The sequence below is a fragment of the Homalodisca vitripennis genome, chromosome 7, assembly GCF_021130785.1.
Source record: "Homalodisca vitripennis isolate AUS2020 chromosome 7, UT_GWSS_2.1, whole genome shotgun sequence".
NCBI lineage: Eukaryota > Metazoa > Arthropoda > Insecta > Hemiptera > Cicadellidae > Homalodisca > Homalodisca vitripennis.
The window spans coordinates 47486054-47508157 of record NC_060213.1 but is presented as its reverse complement, the minus strand read 5'-3'; the positions used below and the strand labels follow the sequence as shown (position 1 = coordinate 47508157).

Below are 22104 nucleotides of genomic sequence, written 5' to 3'. Positions count from 1 at the left end.
GTCATGAAGACTGAGAATGCTCCAAGTTACGTTTTAAATGCTGTCGCTGAACGCAAAATGTGACTGTCTTTATTTTAATGGTGAGTGTTTATAAATTCAGTTGCCGCATTCAGATTACAGCTAAAAATATGCATAATGTGATACTCGCCTTAACTTTGGAACAAAATTCAGAAACAGCCAGAATTCTGCTGAAACCAGATAATCTAGGTATTATAACTTTAGCATGAAACCTGATTAAGAGAAAAATATTAACCTAAAAGTAAACTTGCTTAGTAAATAACCACATACAAAACAAATTTCACATATTTTATTTCAACAATAACAAAAAACATCAGAAAATTATTAGATAAATAGAAAATCACACTTTTGATACATAATGATAAAAAAGTCTTCCACTCTTTAAGATACAACATATTAAGTTATCATTATCATTCTAATGAAGTATTAAATAATAATAAGATATTTCCTTTGCACAATTAAATTATCAGTTAATACATATTTGGGCAACATTTTGATACAATTATTGGTACACATCACTGCTTATTAATCATTATTGTAACTCTACGGCTATAGATTATGAGCAATAAAAATATGAAACTATATTCTTCCCAAAGCTTTCACACTGTAATTTCCCTCAGAAATATTGACAACTAAACAAAGATTTCAATATATATATATATACGTTTTAATATTTCATACCAATAAAGAGGAAAAAGATACAAGCATTACAACTGCAAATAACCCTGGTCACCAAATAAGGCAAGTGGCTTGAAATGTGCAGTTAGTGCATTTAAGGTAAATATATAAATAATTTATTAATTACATATATATCAGAATCAGAGATATTTTATTTTCTTCTGATTCCACCACAGAGTTAAAATTTACACCACCAGTATCAGAAACAACTTTTGAATATAACTCTGTATTTTGATTTCATATAAACATTAAAGTATATAATAAAATACTAAAACTAAGAGGAAAAATTTAAATCTTTAACTTAATTTACTGGAGATTTCAGTTATATTTAAATCATATATTTGTTCTTATCTGCAGGCAAGGGTCTTCAACATTTTTTGCTTCAGATATTTTGTTAAGTACCTATATTCATTGAGTTAGGAATAGTATACAAATTTGAATTATTGACTGTGTTTACGGACCAAGCTTTACACTATTAGCCAATGTTAACTATGATAGCCTACTTATTTTTGGCAACCTTCAGTAAGTAATATGTTTAGCAATTTAAGCTTCATTAATTTTTTTATCTAGATAAGAACCCATAATGTTTTATTAATAAGAAAAAAATTTAACAATTTCCAAGCAATTATTGCAATTTTAAAAATGTTGGATTAAACAAAGCATTTGTCAGCAGAGCTTGGGTATGACACAAGTAAACAAGTCACATACATATATTAATTCCTTTACATTACATTACACATTTAGAATGATTTATAAATTATTGTACTTTTAATGTTACACTCCTACATTTTAGTAAGTTACTGGTAATAAACATTAAATTATTAGCAGTGTATCAAATACTGAGTGAACCATACATACCACACCTAAATTTTGAACGAGAATTTTCAAACCTTTTTAAGGATATGTAATAACATAACTCAAGGAATTTATTGATGGATTTCAAAATTATCTCTCACTTTCCAAATGGGAGTAAAAGGACAACTCTTAAATTTTTAAGTGGGGCAACCTATTGAGTAACATGTCAAATAAGATATATTGTCTTGATCAGACAAAACCATCCACACCACACAAACCATTATTCTTCTTTTATAAAGATTTGAAAAATGAGGTGTTATATGATAGGTTTACTATTAGAAAACGATTACCTCTCATAAAATAATTGGAATTTGTAGAAGTAAAAGATTTTAAACAGTAATCCCAATGTGTGACACCCCATTTTAAAGGGCTTGATAAAAAACAATAACGGTTAAAATTAGAGATCTTCAAGTGAACTCTATACTATCCAACATAGCACACGATCAAAGTAAGATCTTCATTTAAATGGTACCAATTTTGGCCATAGTAGGCAGAAATTAGTTTTTTTTTTAGTATTGTTAGATTTATACAGGAGTGCTTTTAGTTTGAGGTATTAATCTATAGTTAATCTCATTAAAAATTTATAAGATGCCACTACAATATATTTTCAAGGATAGTGGGTAATTTAGAAATTTGCCAAAATATTCTAATGTGTTGTTATTACAAATACCTGAAGATTTGAAAATTCTGAACTGTTTGAAGTTAACAGATGGGGATGGAGAAGATAGACTTGGAATATCCCATAAAAACCTCAGGATAATCCACTATACTTGCTAGGAATTTTCCACAACTTTTTTCTTGAAAAAAAAAAAAAAAAACAACAGATTTCACTTCATTAGTACTTTTCTAAACAATCAAGAGTACATCTATAAATTCTTGTCTTGATTCTGTTAAACTTTGGAGCATCTGGTAACTGGAGATTTTATAAAACAACTAATTCGCATCTCATTTAAATTATTTCTAGGATACAAAAATCATTTGGCCACACAGCATAGAGGGCTCTGTCAACGTAATAAAACTACATTGTATGTGTTAATGTTTACTGTTACAATGTTGAAATAGTATTTTACCTTTTTATTTTTCTAGCTCACCTGTTTTAGAAGCCAAGTTCTGACCTATAACTGAAAGTAACACGCTACAAACTGAAAATCTCTATAATAATTCCATTCAAAAACAATTTAACCTACAACCGAACTGGTCTGTTAATTACTAACCTAATAAACTGATGGAGTATAATATGGATACCAAAGATTGGAAGGACAACAACTTAACTAAATCAATAATGAGAAGCGGAAAACAAGGTTCGAATGTAAATAAAAATGAAATTAATACAGTGACGATGATTTAACATTTACTCTCATATTCGTGTCATCCACACAAGAATGCAGTATATACAAAACAATGAGATAAATTCGATCTGAGACCAGTGTATCGGTAGGAACGAGCACAGTGCTGTCACATCATGTCTCCTCACGGGTTGTTTGGATCTTTGACGATCTCCAGACTACTGTCACTGCCGTTGGTGTTGGCGGGCGACCCAGACCCGCCTGAGCCTCCTTCCTCCCGTTCACGAGGTTCTATGTGGGTGGAATCCTCTCCTCTTAGCTGCCAGGCAGGAATCCCCAGCGGAGCTGGAGTTGCAGGAAACTGACTTCTAAACCAAACAGCCATAAGATTGATTAGTTGTGAACGGTAAAGATTAAAGTGAAGAAGTAGAGCATCAAAATTTCTTTCAAGTCATGGTTTAGTATTGTCTTTTTTATAATCCTATTATAAAAAATTAGGATTATATTATCCTTGTATATAATCCTATTATGATTTTAAATCAATTTAAAATTTAATTAAATATAACGTAATGAAAAAATTATCACATTTTAAAAATTAACTCAACAGCTACTTACTACTACACAATAACAATACGTAGAAGATAATTTACTATCAGGAAAAATAAATCCATAAATAAGATATGATTTTTAGTATGGAAGAAATCAAATATTATTTATTGCCATGATACGTAATGGCGTATATGAGGGCTATCCAGAAAGTTACAGACGTTTTGACATGGGGCAGTAGTGGGCGGGACTAGCGCCATCTCGTTGGTGTCAGAGTGTTTCTATAGTCAGTATGCAACCAACTGTGGTACATTGTGCATTTTGCCTATTGTAATAATGAGTGACAGAGTAGAGTGAGGTAGTGGTTTATTGATTTTTTAAATGGATGAACCAGTGTTCATGATGAGCACTGTAGTGGTAGGCCTAGTCTTATGAGTGATCAGTCTGTGTTGAAATCAAAGAAACAATCCATGAAAATTGTCATTTCAAGATTACGGAACTCTCAGAATATTTCCCCCCAATTTCACATAAACTTGGATAGGCCTACCACAAATTTTGTGCCAGTTGGATTCCGAAAATCCTAACGGAAGACCACAAAAAACAGAGACTTGCTGCAGCATTGACATTTCTGGAAGACTACGACAAAAGTGGAAACCAAGTCATCTATTGTATTGTAACCAGTGATGAGATTTGGGTAAAGTACATCAACTGTAAAACCAAACGGCAGTCAATGAAATGGGGACACATACACTCACTCAAAAACCAAGGAAGTGTTTTAAAACACTGTTAGCAAGAAAAATCATGGCTACTGTGTTTTGGGACGCTCATGGAGTGATTTACATTGATTTTCTTGAATGTGGCCAGATTGTCAATTAAGCAAGGTATTGGCAAACACTCAGAAACTTAAGATGCGTGATACAAAACAAGCGTCGGGAAAAACTAAAGAAGAAAATTTTGTTTCTCCATGACAACGGTTGTCCACACATGGCCAATCATACCCAAGAGCTCTTGAATGGGAAGTTTTGAATTCAATATCTGTATACAGCTCGTATTTGGCCCTGAGCCAATATCACCTGTTCCCAGCAATGAAGACATGGTTCCTCACACAACGACTTGACACTGAACTGCGTGCTGGTGTAGTAAACCAGTAGTTTAACTCGCAGGCGGCAGATTTCGACAGAGATGGTATTGAAAAGCTTGTACCACGTTAAGAAAAACGTCTTAATTTAAATCGCGATGATGTAGAAAAATAGTCTAAGAGTTTACCTTCAAAAGGTAAATAATAAAAATTGTTATTCTCTCCATTTCGTTAATTTTTTAGTTTAGCGTCAAACCCTGACCAAAAAACTGTCCACAACATCTTTGACAGAGGACCCCAGCCAGTCGACAACCCCACAGGCTACACCTACTGCGTTTGCTCCAAGTAATGAGAAAGACGCCAGCATCGTTGTAGGCGAGACAGATGTTCATTGTTTCAACTCTATAATTAAAACAAACAGACAAAATTATCATATTATCACATATCCTTTCAGCTGCAAACCACCCTTAAATTCAAAGAAATTTTCAGAGGGCCAAACTGTAGATGACTTTTTCAATAAAAATATAACTTTTTACAAAGAACACATGGCCAAAAACTATAACATGATACCAGCCCAAAATGTTCAAAAGAATTTTTTAGAAACAGTGCCCAGGAAAAAATCCAAATTGAAACAATTTCAAAAAACAAAAACCTTCATAAATTCTTTCCGGAAAACAAAGCAACTGGTTTAAAAAACCAACTAAGTGAACGTCCTCACAATACGAATCCCAAGAAAAATCAAAATAGAACACATGGAGGAAAAAATTGTCAAATGACAATTCTTCACCAGAATGTAGATTCATTATCAAACAAGGTAAATAGATTGAGTCACATGCTTGAGAACACAAATCCTGGTCTGGTAATTCTTACTGAACATGGATTAAAAAATGAACATCTTGAAAATACCAGAATCCCAAATTATGATCTCATTGCAGGTTTTCCAGGGACACACATAAGAAAGGAGGAGTTGCCATTTATAAGAACAATAAATTTGGATATAAAATAGAACCAATCATTGCAAAACCATCAATAGAAATGGTGTGTGAAACGCAACTAGTTGCTATCTCAGAGGGACAGGAATGCACTTATGTCTTGGGAATCTACAGGCCACCTGGAGGAGATCTTGACGTAGCCCTTGACCATGTATCTGACATTTTGGACACTGTACCTGTATGGAAGTCACGTATTATAATCATGGGGGATATAAATATTGATTGTCTAAAACAAGAAAGGGACAACGCAAAGCTAACTAATACTTTGGCAGCATACAATATTCACCGTTTACAACTCCCACCTACCAGAGAGACAAATACTACATCTTCATCCATAGACTGTGTATGTAGTAATATCACTCCTCAAGAAATCAATGTCTCTACATTCACTACTGGGATTTCAGATCATAAAGCACAGCTAAGCTCAATCTACAAGTGTTCAGCTCCTCTGCCCATCGTAAATTCAGAAAGAAGGCACTTAAACAAGAAAAATTTGGACCACCTAAAAGAAATTCTCTGTGATCAGGAATGGGATGAAATCATAAATATAGAATATGTAAACACAGCGTACAAAAAACTTAATGGCATCCTCACCTCAGCAATGAACACAGCCTGCCCTTACAAAAAATCTAGATCCAAACAGAGGCATAACTTTAGAAGCATGTCAGACCCTGTTGCTAGCAGACTTCAAAAAGATTTTCTTGAGGCTCTTGAGCAAGAAAAATTAAAGACCTGGGGTTGAGGCAAAAAGATTAACAGCAGAAAGGAAAAAAGCATATGATTTGAGATTGAAATTTTGTAGAAGACAAGCAACTGCCGACTTTATTAACAATGCTGATAACAAGCCTAAAGCAATCTGGGACACTATAAACAGTGAACGACAAAAAAAATGCACGGAATCAGCAATTGAACTGGAAGTAGACGGAAAGAAAACTCAGAATCCACTCCAAATAGCAGAACACCTAAATACTTATTTCACAACTGTAGCGGAGAAAACACTGAAAGAAGCCGGTCAAAATCTTGACCTCACTGACAACCAAATAGATATAATCAACAATGTTTCTGATTTTAAGTTCGAAATGACAAATCTAACCGAGGTTGAAAAAACTATTCTTTCACTGAAATCAAAACCCTCAGCTGGAATTGACGATATATCATCCACTGTATTGAAACAGGGTTGCTACAGGAGTCCAATAATGAAATTCCCTGACTTTTCCCTGATTTCCAGACCAAGTTTTTCATTTTTCCCTGACTTTTTTTGACGCAATCCCCAGGGTTTTTGGCAATTAATGGGTGGAAAAAGCGGTGTTGAGGCTAAAAAGTGGTCGTCTGCAGGCTTGGACTCGGCGCGGCGGCAGTAAGTTTATTTTGTGTAAAGGGATTTTATATTTTTCCCTGACCAACGTCGAAATTCCCTGACTTTTTCCCTGACTTGAGACCGGATTCCCTGACTTTTCCCTGATTTCCAGTCCTGTTTATTTTTCCCTGACTTTTCCCTGACTTCCCTGATTTCCCTGACCTGTAGCATCCCTGTGAAATATAGTCGAAGAAATCAGGCTTCCATTGACAAACATAATTAACAAGTCTCTTTTACAAGGCATTTTTCCAGACGATCTTAAAGTAGCTAAGGTTATCCCGATAAATAAACAAAAGACATGCAAAGTTGCAAGTGATTATAGACCTATATCTCTTATTCCTACGATTTCTAAAATAATTGAAAAAATTGTTTTAACAAGATTGATGAGACACCTCTCTTCTAACAATCTCTTATCTGAACACCAACACAGCTTCCTACCTGGAAGATCCACCACTACAGCCATCATAAGTTTTGTTGAAGGTGTAATAGACCAGTTGGAAGAAGGAAACTTGCCCACAGCTTTGTTCTTAGATTTTTCTAAAGCATTTGACAGTCTGGGACATAACTTACTCATTAAAAAGCTTAAAACATTGGGAATTCACAATACAGAAGAAAGCTGGTTTTCAAGCTACTTGAAAAATAGAACTCAATTGGTTGAGATCAAATATACAGTGAACAACACAACTTACCATGCAAGATCTGATCAACTTCCTATCAGTAGAGGGGTTCCTCAAGGATCCGTCCTTGGACCAGTACTCTATATACTGTTCACTAATGACTTACCCAATCATCTCAGTGAGTATGCCTCTTCTACAATGTATGCAGACGATACTGCTTTGATGTTGGCAGAAAAGCAACCTGATAATTTAGACTGTAAGGCCTTCATTGCTTTAAATGTAGCCAAACAATACTGTCATGTTAACAACTTGGCATTAAACGAAGGAAAAACAAAGCAAGTACTGTTTAGTAGAGCACAAAATGAAAATGTTGGGCTCCCGATGTTAGAGGTGGAGGAAGAAACTAAGTACTTGGGAATTATTGTAGACAGTGCTCTATCTTGGACACCTCATGTTGATTTGGTCTGCAACAAATTGAGTACTGCCCTGTATGTGCTCAAAAGAGTTAGAGCTGTCACAGACCTCGCAACAGCTAAAGTTGCTTATTTCTCACTATTTGAATCCCACATAAGATATGGACTGCTTGTTTGGGGTGGATCAACTGCAGGAAATCTGAATAGAGTCCTAATAATGCAAAAAAAGGCTGTGAGAGTGCTAGCAAGCTTGGGACCAAGAGACACTTGTAGAAGTGCCTTTAAAGACCTTGGTATCCAAACTGTTACTGCCTTGTTTATCTTTCAGTCCATCATTCACATTCTCACAAGCAATGCTGAACGATTCATTGACATCCATACCCACAACACCAGAAACGCAGTAAATTTCAACCTTCAATCTCACAGACTTGCAATGTTTGCCAAAAAACCTTCCTATGCAGGAGCAAAATTTTTCAATCTACTGCCAAGACATCTCAAAGAAGAGAAGAGACTATTCCCATTCAGGACACGTCTCACCACCTGGCTGGCCGACAAGACATTCTACTCCGTTGAAGAATTTTCAAATTGGAGAGATTTGACAACCTAATTTATAATTACTTTTATGTATTGACACATATTCTGTACTCTACGTTCACGAATAAAGTTTGCTTTGACTTTGACTAGTGTCTGTTACTTTCTCGACTGCCCTCGTATTTAAACATACACTATTTACTATTGTAAAAATACTGGTGGTGGGAAATCTTTGAACAAAACCGTACGTTAATAATTGATCTCTAATCTACATAACTCTAGCCTAATGTTTCTTGTTTGTTCCTGGAAATTCTTTTTACTCTAATGATTTGAAGATTAATAGTCATTAACACAGGGGGAATGTATTTATGTACTTGGGAACCCTTGTGGATGACTTTATCCCTGGCTACGTGTTTTGCGCCCCAATATAAAGAATTACTTTATTGTTTGCACTTCAGGCACAGTCAGGCATGCATTTCAAATACATAACTGCGTAGAAATGGAAAACAACTGCCTTCCATGCACAGCTGAAGCATGATCAGGAGAATGTTATGGCTAGATGCGGCAGATGCTTTACTGAGCAGAATAGTATGGAGAGTAGTTTGTGTCATTCAATATACAACCACAGTGAAGGTGTTAAAAATTAATATTGGATTTCAGATAAACATAAAGAAAATAGGTAACATTAAAAAGTGTACAATTACAATAGTTTATGGGACTATATTATTGTATAAAGACTTGATAAAGATTCATTATAACAATATTTAATAGATTAATGATACAGTTCATAACTGGCATCACACTGGGAACACGTAATATGTGTGTTTTACCACAGTGAAAGTTTCACATCAAAGCAAAATAAACTAGACGTTGACGTATTTGTATTCATGGGATAAATGCTCCTACCATCAGTAAACTGATGAGCATTCAAAGGAGATCAATTAATAGTTGTAAATAAAGCATAAACTCTACAGATATTGTCTCAAATTCGTAAATAATTTATAAACTCACCTGTTCAACAACAGCGTCTTGAGGCTTCCAATCTCGGACTTGACCTCCTGTATCCGTGACACGACGACTCCCTGTGTCAACTCTGCAGCCTTCTGTTCCGCCAGAGTATCCAGGCTAGTGCGGATAATCTGTATATCAGTTACGCAGTTGCCTACTGCGGCTTCCAGATCTGACAGTGAAGCTTCTATTGGCTTCTTCTTTGGCTTACGGCCAAATAACCAAGGTGATATGTAAGTCTGAAACATGCACAACTGAGTCAATAAAACGTTAAATGATTCAAACGAGCACTACTTACAGTACAAATAATCTAATATGGCCAACAACCGGTGTCATTTCGCCCAGGAAACCTACTAACTTAAAATACTTTTAAAACGCTGAAGGACTCCCTGACTTTGCAAGGGCTTATCAAACGGCTCTTGAACATTACAGACTGATCTACTTACTTTCCAAAGCCAGTAGAGGGCGTACAAGATTCCCCCTATAGACGTGACTGTGGTGATGATATTATGAACGGTTGACCAAACCGATGTCACTGGAGCAGGGGGGAGTAGAGGAGGCGGCAGCTGCGGATGAACAAGAGACTGGGAGTACTCAGCTTGCACACTTTGCTGGAATACAAACGAATCTGTCAATGTTGATGCAAATATCAGCCACGCCAATTTGATGACTAGAAACAGCTTCTGTTATTTGCCATTAGAGTGAACACAGATTAAGATAACAATTATAACAGATTAGATTAGAAAGCCATCTCTTAGACCAGGGCGTGGTAGCTTGTGTTGTGTTGGCAGGTATTGTCTTGTCTTAACGTTGGACACTTATGGAGCTCCATGAATTCTAAAATACACTAGACCTATCGATCTACCTTTGGAAACCAATATCTCTACATATGAGTTAATATGCTGCTCCTGTACATCCATAGGATCGTCTTAGATTTAGGTGACACACGTTTTTTCTGTACTCTTTATATGTTTAAGTGGAAGGTATAAACCAGCTAGAAGTGAACCCCCCTGAGGAGTGTAGCTCACTTAGGTATAGGCTGTTATTAGCCTATATATGAGGGAGTGCTGGCCCATGCCCGCTTTGAACACATAGGCTGGAACAGAGCAGGTCTCTCCTTCAGAGGTGACATAATTAATATACAATTCTCACCATCCTTCCTCTTGGGATCTCAACAGGAGGCGGCTCCTATCCTCTACTTACCAATCCTAAGCGAACTGAACATCTTTACAAGATGAAATGTTTTTAGTTAACCCTTTAAGGAGAGTGTGTAAACTCTACATAGTGAGTAAGGACGTCATATGACATTAAGCCTCTGTATTTTTGTATTATCGTAAATGCATTGCTATTACTGATTGCCTTTAGGTATATTTGTCTGTAAAGTGGTTTCATCTATCGGTAACATACTTAACTTCCATGTTTGTGCTTGCATTCACTTGTAATCTGGTTTTACCACCAGATCATAGTAGAGACCAGGTAGAAGCCACTGACTCAAGGTCGCATCGCGCGCGCATCAATCACTTTGCTGTCAGAATATGCCGCCACATTATACTAGCCATTCCTTGTATACTGCATACTGTGGCCATATTTATCTTGTGAAAGTGACATATTTGTTGAGCAACCATCCAGTTTGTTACTGTTGTCCAAATGGCAGACAATACTGATTAAGTCTGCTGTAGTGAGGAAATAAGACATTTGATTTTGAAAAAAGTACTGAAATATTGACTTGTAGAACACGTAATCCTTTTTTTATTAAGCTTTGAAATGTAAATAAACATTTTTTAAGAGATTTTTAAGATTTCAATTTTTTACTTCTTTTGGTTTTTTTTTTTGGATTTCACCCAGGACTCATTTTAGCCTATCAAAGGAAGACGTCATATGACATCCATACGCCTTAAAGGGTTAAAAATAAGTGACTGATTTTAAGTTCACCACTCAGAGTAAGACCTGAAACTAATTTACTCATCAGTTTAAAAATACTCAATAAATTCTTAATTTAAATATTATCATATCTCTCTTTATAAATGGGTACAATATTTTCAATAACAGTCACAAAACCAATTGATATTATATAGAGTGTTATCTTACGAGTCTACAGGTCATCTAGGGTTCAGGTGTCAGTGGAGTACAGACCTATTAACCCCACATTCATTCATAAATATACATACAATGTCAAATTACACACAAGTCCATAAACAGAGATTGACTGGTTTTTTAATTTTTACACTGCTACTTACGGATTTTATGACTTCTGCTCGCTGGAATGCCATTGAGGCTTCATCTTCTGTTAATCCTTTCTTTAATAAGAACATCCTCAGATGGTGTGGATCTTGCTGGACCAGTTTCTTATTAGTCAGGAATAACACGGCTTTGCTAATCTGTAAAATACAAAATTCCCTCATCAAGTGTTTGCACTTGAATTTGCAAGGTGCAAATTACCTGTAATACTATAAAATCCTGAAGTATAACATTTTATCTTTTAGATAATTTAAATTAAGATTCAAGTTTTGCGACCATGAACAGAATAAGTACATGAAAGCAGTACATTAAAACGTAAAAGGCTGAGATTGCTTGAAAAATTTCAAATCCAGAGCTCCTTTATTCTTGAGATATCTTGTGGAGAGACAGACAGACAATCAAGGAGAAAAGATATTTTTACATCTCCTCTCCTTAGGCATGTAAAATAGAAATTGTGTCAGCCTACTGAGCGATAAGTTTCTTTGCGCTCAGCCAAATCCCATGGAATGACATGCACCATTATCGAACTCGATATTGCCTAAATAGAAATGAAACTGCATTCTTGATTTCAGTTTCTAGGTCAGTTCGTTCTCTAACTATAGTTGGATAGACAGATCGAAATTACATTTCTCCAGTTCCTCGAGTGATGTAATGCTCAGCCAATTACCAGTACTCTATTATCTTTACTGATGAAACATATAATAAAGTGATATGTATTATTTTATTTTATACTGTGCTTTTAAAAATCAACAATCAATTTTTATTTATAATTGAGTCAACAAATATACAAATATGATTTCTAAAAATTATACATTATTATTTATGTCAAATAAATAAAATGCATAAACATTTATAAGTATTACAGTTTAAAAATGCATAAACTCAAAATAAATTAACAGCATGTAAAAGATAATGTTAGTTGGCAACATAAAACTACATGATATACAGAAGTATTGATGTTAAGTAATTTTTAAAGGAAAATTAACAGCCAACTTGTTGCAACAAGTTTAGATTATCATTTTAAAATTCAAGAGAAAATAATATGGATTTGATCATAGACTGTGTAGAGAATTTTTTTAAAGCGGAACTGAACCAGTAGAAACTAGAGGAGGAGACAAAAATCAGGTCAGATCCTAACTAGGAAGCAAGCTATAAAGGCTTTTATAGAATCTGTTCCTGTTCTAGAGAGCCATTATTGCAGAGGGAAAAATGTCCACCGGCAATACCTTTCAAGTGACTTGAGCTTTCATAAACTATGTAATCAGTATGAAGCTACATGTACAGATGATTTTAATGTACAATATGATTTTTTTCGTAACTTTTGTAACACCCATTACAATATCGGTTTTGGGGCTCCAGTGATCAATTGTTGCGCAACTTGTTTGTCTCTGAAAGCAGAAATGAAAATCTGTACAGACCTTGATAGGAATCAAACCCTTAAAACACAGTTAATTATACACAAAAAAAGGCTGATGCTTTTTATGAGCAAGTAAGAACTGAAAATGATTATGAAATTAAAAGTTTTGACTGTCAGAAAAATCAAGTAATACCTAAATTCCAGATCAGTCTGCATATTATCCATGGCAAATGTATATTTACAATTTTTGCATTTGTCAGGGACCTTCTGAAGGACCTGAGCGTCTTTCAAAAGACAATGTATTTTCGTATATTTGGCTTGAAAATGAATTCAAAAAGGGGTCTTGCCAAGTAGCATCCGCTGTGTATCACAGATTAAAGGTGCTTGACCTGACAGGTATCCGCACCATTAAGCTACTTGCTGATGGTCGCGGAGGTCAAAATAAAAATGCAATAATGATTGGCGTGATGTCAAAGTTTTTATTATGTGATGCTCCACCTACTCTTAAAATTATATTCCCTGTTGTTGGCCATTCATTTATCCCTCCGGACAAAGTCTTTGGGAAAATTGAAAAAGATATAAAAAATATGATACCTTACTGACTGATGAAGACTATATCCAAATTTTTCAAAAACACACAACAGTTATTCGTTTGGGGCATGACTGTCCTGTTCTAGATTGGAAGAGTACTGTTGCAGAGGCAATAAAAAAACCTGCAAGCTGGCATTTTAAAATGCAGCCTTGTAAACGGATTGTTGTGTCAAGAACAAAAAACAATCCTGATAGATGCGTAGTAAGAGGGGAATTGCACTACAACCAAAATACAGGAGAAGGCAAAAGTATAGCTAAGCGAGGGAAAACTGTAAAGAATTTGAACCCTACAGTTATTGAAAAAGGAGTCCTTCTAAAAGAAGCAAAGTTGAATGATATTAAAACACTGATATGATATGATATTTCAGAACATTTCACGAAAAATTGGTGTGGAAGAGACGACTTGAGATTTTTCTGTAATGTTTTAAATCAGCAAGAACAGCTACGGTTAACTGCTGCACAACACGTAGAAACTGATAATTCAGATTGTGGGGACATCCAAGAGGAAAATGCGGACATTCCAATTTAATTACATTAACATAAATGCATCTTATTGTAAATAAATTATATTTTTTAATAAATCTATCTTTACTGTATTATTTTGTTTTTGTTTTTTTTTTCGCCACAAATTCCATTTTAAGAGTATAATAACTACTCACCTATATTTTTACAAAATATTACTAGTATTATAAAAACTGAATCAAAACTGATTTAATCAAAAAAAATGCTGCAAAAGTGATTTTGTCCAGCAAACTGCTGCAAAACGCATTATGTCCAAAGGTTTTTACACAGGTCTACAATTAATATATAAAATGAAGTATTTTTCTGTAGATGTTTTAGTATAATAATGAAATTTACCAAATGCAACATAAATAAATGACAGTTTTTTCATTTCTGAAAATTTAGTTTAGATGGACATAATGCCTTTTGAAACTGGATGACTCAAGTAATATATTTGAATAAATACATAAATCAGGTATTTTTCATAATTCATTTATTATAGCCTTTATATGTTTCAATTAACCAATGAGGTATACTATTTATTAAACAATACAATTTTATAAAAAAATTGTCTAACACCGGTAGCCAAATGACTTAAAAGCTAAATCATGACATTTTACTAAAATACATATAATATGGTCAAGATCTTCCCCAATATCTCTCATAATTCTTTGATTCAAGAACTGGCCACAAAACCTATCCTCTAGCACTTGGTCTTCGAGCAGTCCTATTATATCATTATAACGACTTGGATTGTGGATATTAATATTCCAGAGTATTAATATTTAATTTATCAATAAGACATCCAAGACGATATAAAATATTTTTTGATTAGTAAGCTCCTAGTGTATATTAAGTACAATTTATTACTAAATTTGTTAACTATTAAATATTATCTGGTTTGTCTAAAATAAAAATCACAATTATAAATAAAAACAATGGATTTATTTTAAACTGGCAAATTAATAAGTTCAACGTTTCAGAATTTGTATCACTCAATTTTCCACAAAGAATTGACAAACCTTTTAGTAAATTTAAAAATTCCTTTGGCAAGAAATAAAAATATTAATCAAATATATCAAACTAAAAATCAGAGCTCTCTTCTAAAATAAAATAATAAAGTTTTAAAATAAAAATGAAATACCACTTGGAAATAACTAAAATAAAAATGTTCACTTCTAAGTTCACTAAAAATTCAAAAATAAAAATTTAAACTTCTCTTTAGACTGTTTGAACCTTAACTTTCAAGTCTCTACAATTCAAATTACAACTCTCTCAAACAATTATTAAAGTTCAATTAATTTCCAATTAATAATTCACAATAAAACAGTTCCAGTTAAATATTAATAAATTACTACTTTTCCAAATCTCAATTAAAGTTATTAACAAAGTTCAATTTTAATTCACTTTTCTTGCAAGCATGAACCAAATGTAACTTGTATGATTCTATTATCCTCTATTGTTCTTCGAGAATAAGTTATTCAGATTGCTCTATAGTTTCTATGAATTTAATTTTTTCCTATAAAAAAGACAACAAAAATTAATTTAATATCAAATCAGGAAGACTATTTCAATAAAACGTACAATAAATTTGGTGCTTACCTCAAAATCCCTCGCGGAAAAAAAATTTAAGTAACACGGCGCACTGTAATTAACTTTACTCATGAAAATAACCAAAAGAAGGGCGAAAATTATGAGCGGGCGCTTAAATACTTCCCTTTCCAATCAACTTTGCAGGGCATCCGTGGTGCTCTCTCATTGGTCCAGCTGTTTCTCAAACAAGGAGAACAATACTCGCAACAAGACAAGTTCTAATCAATTCAAGGCAGTCCACCTGCCTTCCTAACAATTTAAAACTACCAGTACTAACTTGCCAAAGGATTACATGTTCGTTTTTATCCTGACATTTCACAATCTAATCTAAAATTAAATCCCAATATTTCGATCCCAAAATTTTTATTTAATTTAAGTTTTAATTCAAAAGATAAATCAATGTAGCTTTAAAAACGCTACAATAATACTTCATGGAAAAATAGTACAGTTTAAAAACATCACCAGAAGGTATATTACATGGTAATAATTCCAACAGTTCTTTCATAATGAAGTCTATTACTTTGTTTTATGAGTAATCTACATTCATGAAACTCTGAGTTTGCTGTCAACTCTTAAAACCGGATGTAATATAGGCCTATATAGTATAATATTTATAATGCTTTGACAAATTTGGATGCGACTTAGTACATCAAGAGTTTTAATTGTATATTTGATACAACCTAAACAAGCAATAAATATTGATCATATTAAGTAATATGGGGAGAGTATGATCAGTGGAACAGGTTTTTTTATATCAAAATTGGCAAACAATATTACTTAATTATTTTGAACAATTAACTTAAAAATAATCTATATCAACAGCTGTAAACACCTTCAGATAATACATGTAATATTTGAATTTTACATACATGACTTTGTATTATTAAAAATGGCAGTCAATTTTAGAAAACTATACGACATTGCTTTAAAAGATGATACAACATGTTTTTCGTGGTTTCAAGATGGAAGACTAGTACCGAAAAACCCATTATTAGAAATTTGTGGGAAAGAAACTAATTTAACTATGAGAGCAGCAAATATGGCCGTCTTCAGATGCAAAAAAGAAGGTAAAGGTGGACATAATTTTAGTAAAAATGCACTGAAGTATCGTTTCTTTCAAGGATCAAAGTTTGGACTGCGCAACATTGTGAGTTTGATGTACTTTTTCCAGAAATCAGACAAACTATAACTTTTTAATTCTTGAGTGTAGTTTGGATTTACATAGCCCATCAAGAAGAACCTGACTGGCTGTCGTTTTGTATGGGTTGATGAACAGTTTAATAGGGAAGAAAAGCTTGGAGGTCCTGGAGTGGTAGTGGAATTTGATAATGCAAAATCGGAAAACGAAAACATAACAAAGGGAGATTGGTATAAGGAATCTGGATGTTAGGTTTAATTGAAACCATACAAGGACAAAAACGTGGTGGTAGGTAGAGAATTGAGATTTGTCCTGAAAACAAACGAGAGCTGCAGTATAGTAAGAGGCCACCATTGCAATCATATCAGGGTACCAAATTATCAATTAGAAATACTTAAACTATGAAATAGAAAACCAATTTAATTACAGTTATTTACAATTAATGTTAGGGAATCGGAAGGCGACCACATACACTGTGAAACCGATTATATATATATATATATATACAATTAATGTTTATCAGCTCTTTTTAATGTATTAAATAACAATATTGTTCCAAATTAATTCAATCCAAGTATAATCACTTATATGGTATTTGAGTAAAAACATCACATTTATCCTTAAAAACAGTAAAACGTAATTAAATGTTAAACTGTTTTGTTACATTGTATAACAAAACAGTTATACATACAGTATACAGTAGGTTTACACGTAACGAGATAGTTTTTTATTCATCAATAAATTATTAATATTTTAGATTTAGAACAGCTAAATTATATTATAACTTAAAGTATCTATAACGTAATTCGTGTCAACATTTTTTCTTTTCATAATTTAGATGATCAAAAATATGATTCTATTGTGGTGGTGACCTCTCATTATACTGCAACCCAAACGAGATGCAAAAACCCTCATTCCACTCGTATTAAAACATGTAAAGCCTGGAACAACCATAGTCACAGACATGTGGAAAACGTATTTTAGATTGAGTGACTATGGTTTTGTCCATTTTACCATTAATCATAACAAAAACCTTTTAAACCCAGCAATTGGTGCCAACACTCAGACAGTTGAAAGCTTGTGGAGAGTGATAAAACGCAGTTTGAAAAGTGGTATAGCCTACCAGCTCACCTTCTCGCAGATTATCTCTGCGAATATTTATGTAAAAGAGAGGTACAGTATGATTTTTTGAAGAGGACGCGTTCAACCATTTCTTAAAAGCAGTTAAAAATTGCTACCCAGGAGAAAACGGGTAGGGTACGATAAGCGGACCCGGTTTTTATATCGAAGAATGTAGTCATCGATACCTAATATTCGCATCTCAGATCCTAGACTAACTTACCAATCAATATGGTATCTACAGTCCTCAATATAGCAATCATATGTTTTAAATTAAAATATAAATTTAATACTTACAATGATCAACAAATTATTATAACCAAAATTAGGAAAACTGAAGACGACCATATTTGCTCCTCTCACAGTTATAGTTGTTTCTTTCCCACAAATTTCACATAATGGGTTTTTTGGTACGAGTCCAACATCTTGAAGCCACGAAAAACATGTCTTATCATCTTTCAAAGCAATGTGGTGTAGTTTTCTAAAATTGACTGAAATTTGTAATAATTATAATTACTTATGTAATACTACCCTACATGTATTATTTGAAAGTGTTTACAGCTGTTGGTATAGATTATTTAAGTTAACATTTCAAAATAATTGATCAAGATCGATTGATTATATTGATGGTTATGATTAAGTAATATCGTTTGCCAATTTCGATACAAAAACCAGGTCCGCTTATCGTACCCTACCCGAGAAAACATATAGATAGTTCGAAAAGTTTCCATTTTCTATTCTAATTATTGTCATGTTATCATTTATTTTTCGATTTGTTATCAATTTCTTTATGAGTTTTCTTATTTTTGGATGTAATAATTTGTTTGGTTGTTCTGGTTCATTTATTATTTTGATATTATTACTGTAAATATTAAATTCATATTTTAATTTCAAACATATGATTGTTATTGAGGACTATAGATACTGTTATATTGATTGATTCTTCTTGTTATGGTAATTTAATATAACTCTTATTGTGCATGAATTTTACATATGGAAGTTGGATAATATAACAAATTGTTCAATAATAGCAATTGAATAAGAGTGTAGGCCCCTTATTAAAGTCTCCCCCATTGGGGCGTTTATAAGACAAGTTTTAATGCTACTTTTTTATGAACTATTTTGTTCCTTGTGTAAATAGTTACTTTGTGTTTTGAAGTAACTTACTTTTAGCTTTAGGAGTTAACTAAAACGGTTTATAAAATGTCCAACATTGCAAAAATATTATCTTGTATTTTGCCCTTTTAAACATTTTACAATTTATTATTAGTTTTACTTACCAACGCTTCTCTTGGCTGGAAATCTTTGTCTACATCTTTATTTTTAATGTTTTCATTATCTTCATTATGAGAATCACTGTCAGGGTTTCCCATGTCTAAAACTGTTGATTAAGGAAAATGATCAATCATATCCTAATTAACATAGATTGTTAGGCAGTTTGCGAGTCACTGTTACAATCAAACAAACACCCAAATACAACTGAAAGACTAGACAACATAACCAACAAAACCAACTGACAATGACAATAAAAGCCTAGGAGTTTGAGCTGCTAACAGATGATCACCTGCTCGAGTGTAGGCTACTCAGTGTAGCCACTATTCTTTTATAGATTGTCTTTTATGTATGTGTATATTCATTTTTTATATTGAAACCAGCGCCATGTGCTGTAGTTTTTACGTATTAATTATTTCATTTAAATTTGTTGAAAAAATCATTATCACTGAGCGGTAACACGTTTTATGAATGTACTTCGTCACTATTTTATATGTTGTTTTAATTTACTTTGCTGGCATGGCATAACTTGACGATGGATTTGTTCCACGTTCTGAGCACGGCGTTTAGGCCGTCCGGAACCTCCTGAAATGTAGGATCCTTATGCAAGAGTGGTAGAGCATTATAGACAAGTTTACCACTTGCCAATGCTGGACAAGAATCTTTCTCATTTCTCATCTAAAATAAAGGATTCTGAAAAAAATTGCTTATCAAAGATTTTATGTGCATGACTATCTTCTCTTGTGGCCAATTAATTTTAATTTTATTTATCATTGAAAATATGAAAACAGGTGTGGTAATTACTACGAGCCTGTATATACTGTTAGGCCATTGAGTCTAGAGAAAACAAGACTGCAATACTCATAGTAGCCAGAAGATATCACAGAAGGTCCTAGACAATTTCAAACATACATTGTTTATAAAACCCAAAAAAGCTTTAGGTACAAGATCCTCCAGAGTTTCACACTGTCCACTGTTTTATCGTTTTCAAAATTATTTTGTGTGTCTTTTTTTGTCTATTACAAGCTGTTAACCACACCCGAGCTTTGCCAATTTTTCCTTGTTTACCGTAGCATTTTTCGTTAGTTTAATGTGAAAAAGTAACGCACTTAGTAATATCATGATTTTTATCTCAAAATATAGCCGGGGACCTATCACTTACCCTTACGGTACACAATATTATATTGGAAGGGTCTGGGGAGCAATCTCTTGATTAATGTGACCTCTTCCTGTCTTTTAAATACGTATTAGCAAAATGTCTCCAGGAGCATCCTCTCCATTCTGTAATATTGAAGATTTTTATAAGGTTTATAATTTATATTTTATGCTAAAAGTACTGCACTGTGTAGTTTTACTTGTACACAAGAAAAAAATGTTCACGCTTAGGATTGGTATAATTTTTATAGCACCAAACTTGTTCCGGGACTTTGAGACATGCTAAAGTGAGGATATAAAGATTCTAATGTCTTTAAATTATTTGATTGATTCTGACACATAAAAAAATTGAAATTTGGAAGTACAAGGTAAAAAATATTTGGCCACTCTGGCTTACATGGTGTGTCCGTATAATCTGCTGGGATTAGGCTATATTTACCTTAATGAATTATAAGTTTTGAGTGAGAATAAATTATTAATTTCCTTGAGTTTAACTGAGACATTAAGGAAAAATTATCTATCCACTTGTACCTACTCTTTCTTTTTCAAAATATAACATTTTTGGATTTAATAGCCAAAGCAATATGTATCAAATGAGACATCAAAATTTGTATCCTTAAAGATGTTGTTTTAACAACAAACGTATATATAAGATGTTTGAAAAGTCTGGGTACGGCTTAATATTTTACAAACCATAACAGATAACATGATAATTAAAAATAAGTCAGTGAAAACACATCGGTGAAACGCCGCCTACCGCATCAAAACACGACGATCCAGTAAAAAATGGCAGCGCATAATGTACTTCACAATGTGTACCTAAAACAACCCGCCATTCCTGATTGGATAAACCTTTTGAGATACGGTTTGCGGCATTCACTCTACTAAGTGAGCTCTTTAAAATGAGGTATCACTCGACCCATGCTTTAGTTTACGATTTCCATGTTTTCCTCTGTGGGCCGTCCCCCCATGGTTGGCATGTCATGGTAATAGCAACGAAAACTAGTTTACATAGCCATATGACACTGTGCAAAATTTATAGATGTTATCTGCTATGGTTTGTAAAATATTAAGCCGTACCCAGACTTTTCAAACACCTTGTATACAACAACAACAACAACAACAACAACAACACACACACACACACACACACACACACACACACACATATTTATGTGTATATATATATATATATGTATATATTATTTATCTATAAAAGCCAAACCTCCTTACACACTCATCACTAATTCTACAACTTCCCGATATCTAAGAAAGTTCTAGTTTGGTACACGTATGCCTCATGTGTTAAACAGAAAAACTAAAGAATTTTCATAACGATCAAACATCAATAGGGGTTGAAAGGTTGCAACCACAAGAGGATCTATATTTTGTTTTTCACCTACTCGATATCCTAGGAAATATGACATTTGATGGTGTTTCATGTTCGCAATAGATAAATGAAATGTCTTTCATGGAAATCAACCATCTATAGGGTTTAAAATGGAGTTTGCATTCCTTGGAAGAATTATATTTTTAATGGATATATTTCATTGATCATGGCTAGAAGACAACTATACTGTACTATGTGAAATATAGTTGATTCAAACTAGGAATGCTTCTTCACACGCAAAATCTAAAATAAGAACCAGTGACAATTTTGTTTAACTTTAAAATCTCTAAACCACGAACACTGAAATATATACACCTTAAACAAGTTAACTTCCGATTCAAAACTGTCATAGAGTTACATGATATTGCATT

At 33.4% G+C, this 22104-nt stretch overlaps 1 protein-coding gene across 1 annotated transcript; it reads right to left on the bottom strand.

Annotated features, from left to right (window-relative positions):
* Positions 1-292: 292 nt before the first annotated feature.
* Positions 293-19463, bottom strand: LOC124365821 (peroxisomal membrane protein PEX14-like). The gene is made up of 5 exons (XM_046821860.1): positions 19197-19463; positions 11617-11757; positions 9826-9990; positions 9383-9618; positions 293-3205 (listed from the first exon to the last, which is right to left on the bottom strand). Exons 1-5 carry the CDS (start codon positions 19287-19289, stop codon positions 3022-3024), a joined length of 819 nt encoding a protein of 272 aa, XP_046677816.1. The 5' UTR covers positions 19290-19463; the 3' UTR covers positions 293-3021.
* Between the last annotated feature and the right edge of the window lie 2641 nt (positions 19464-22104).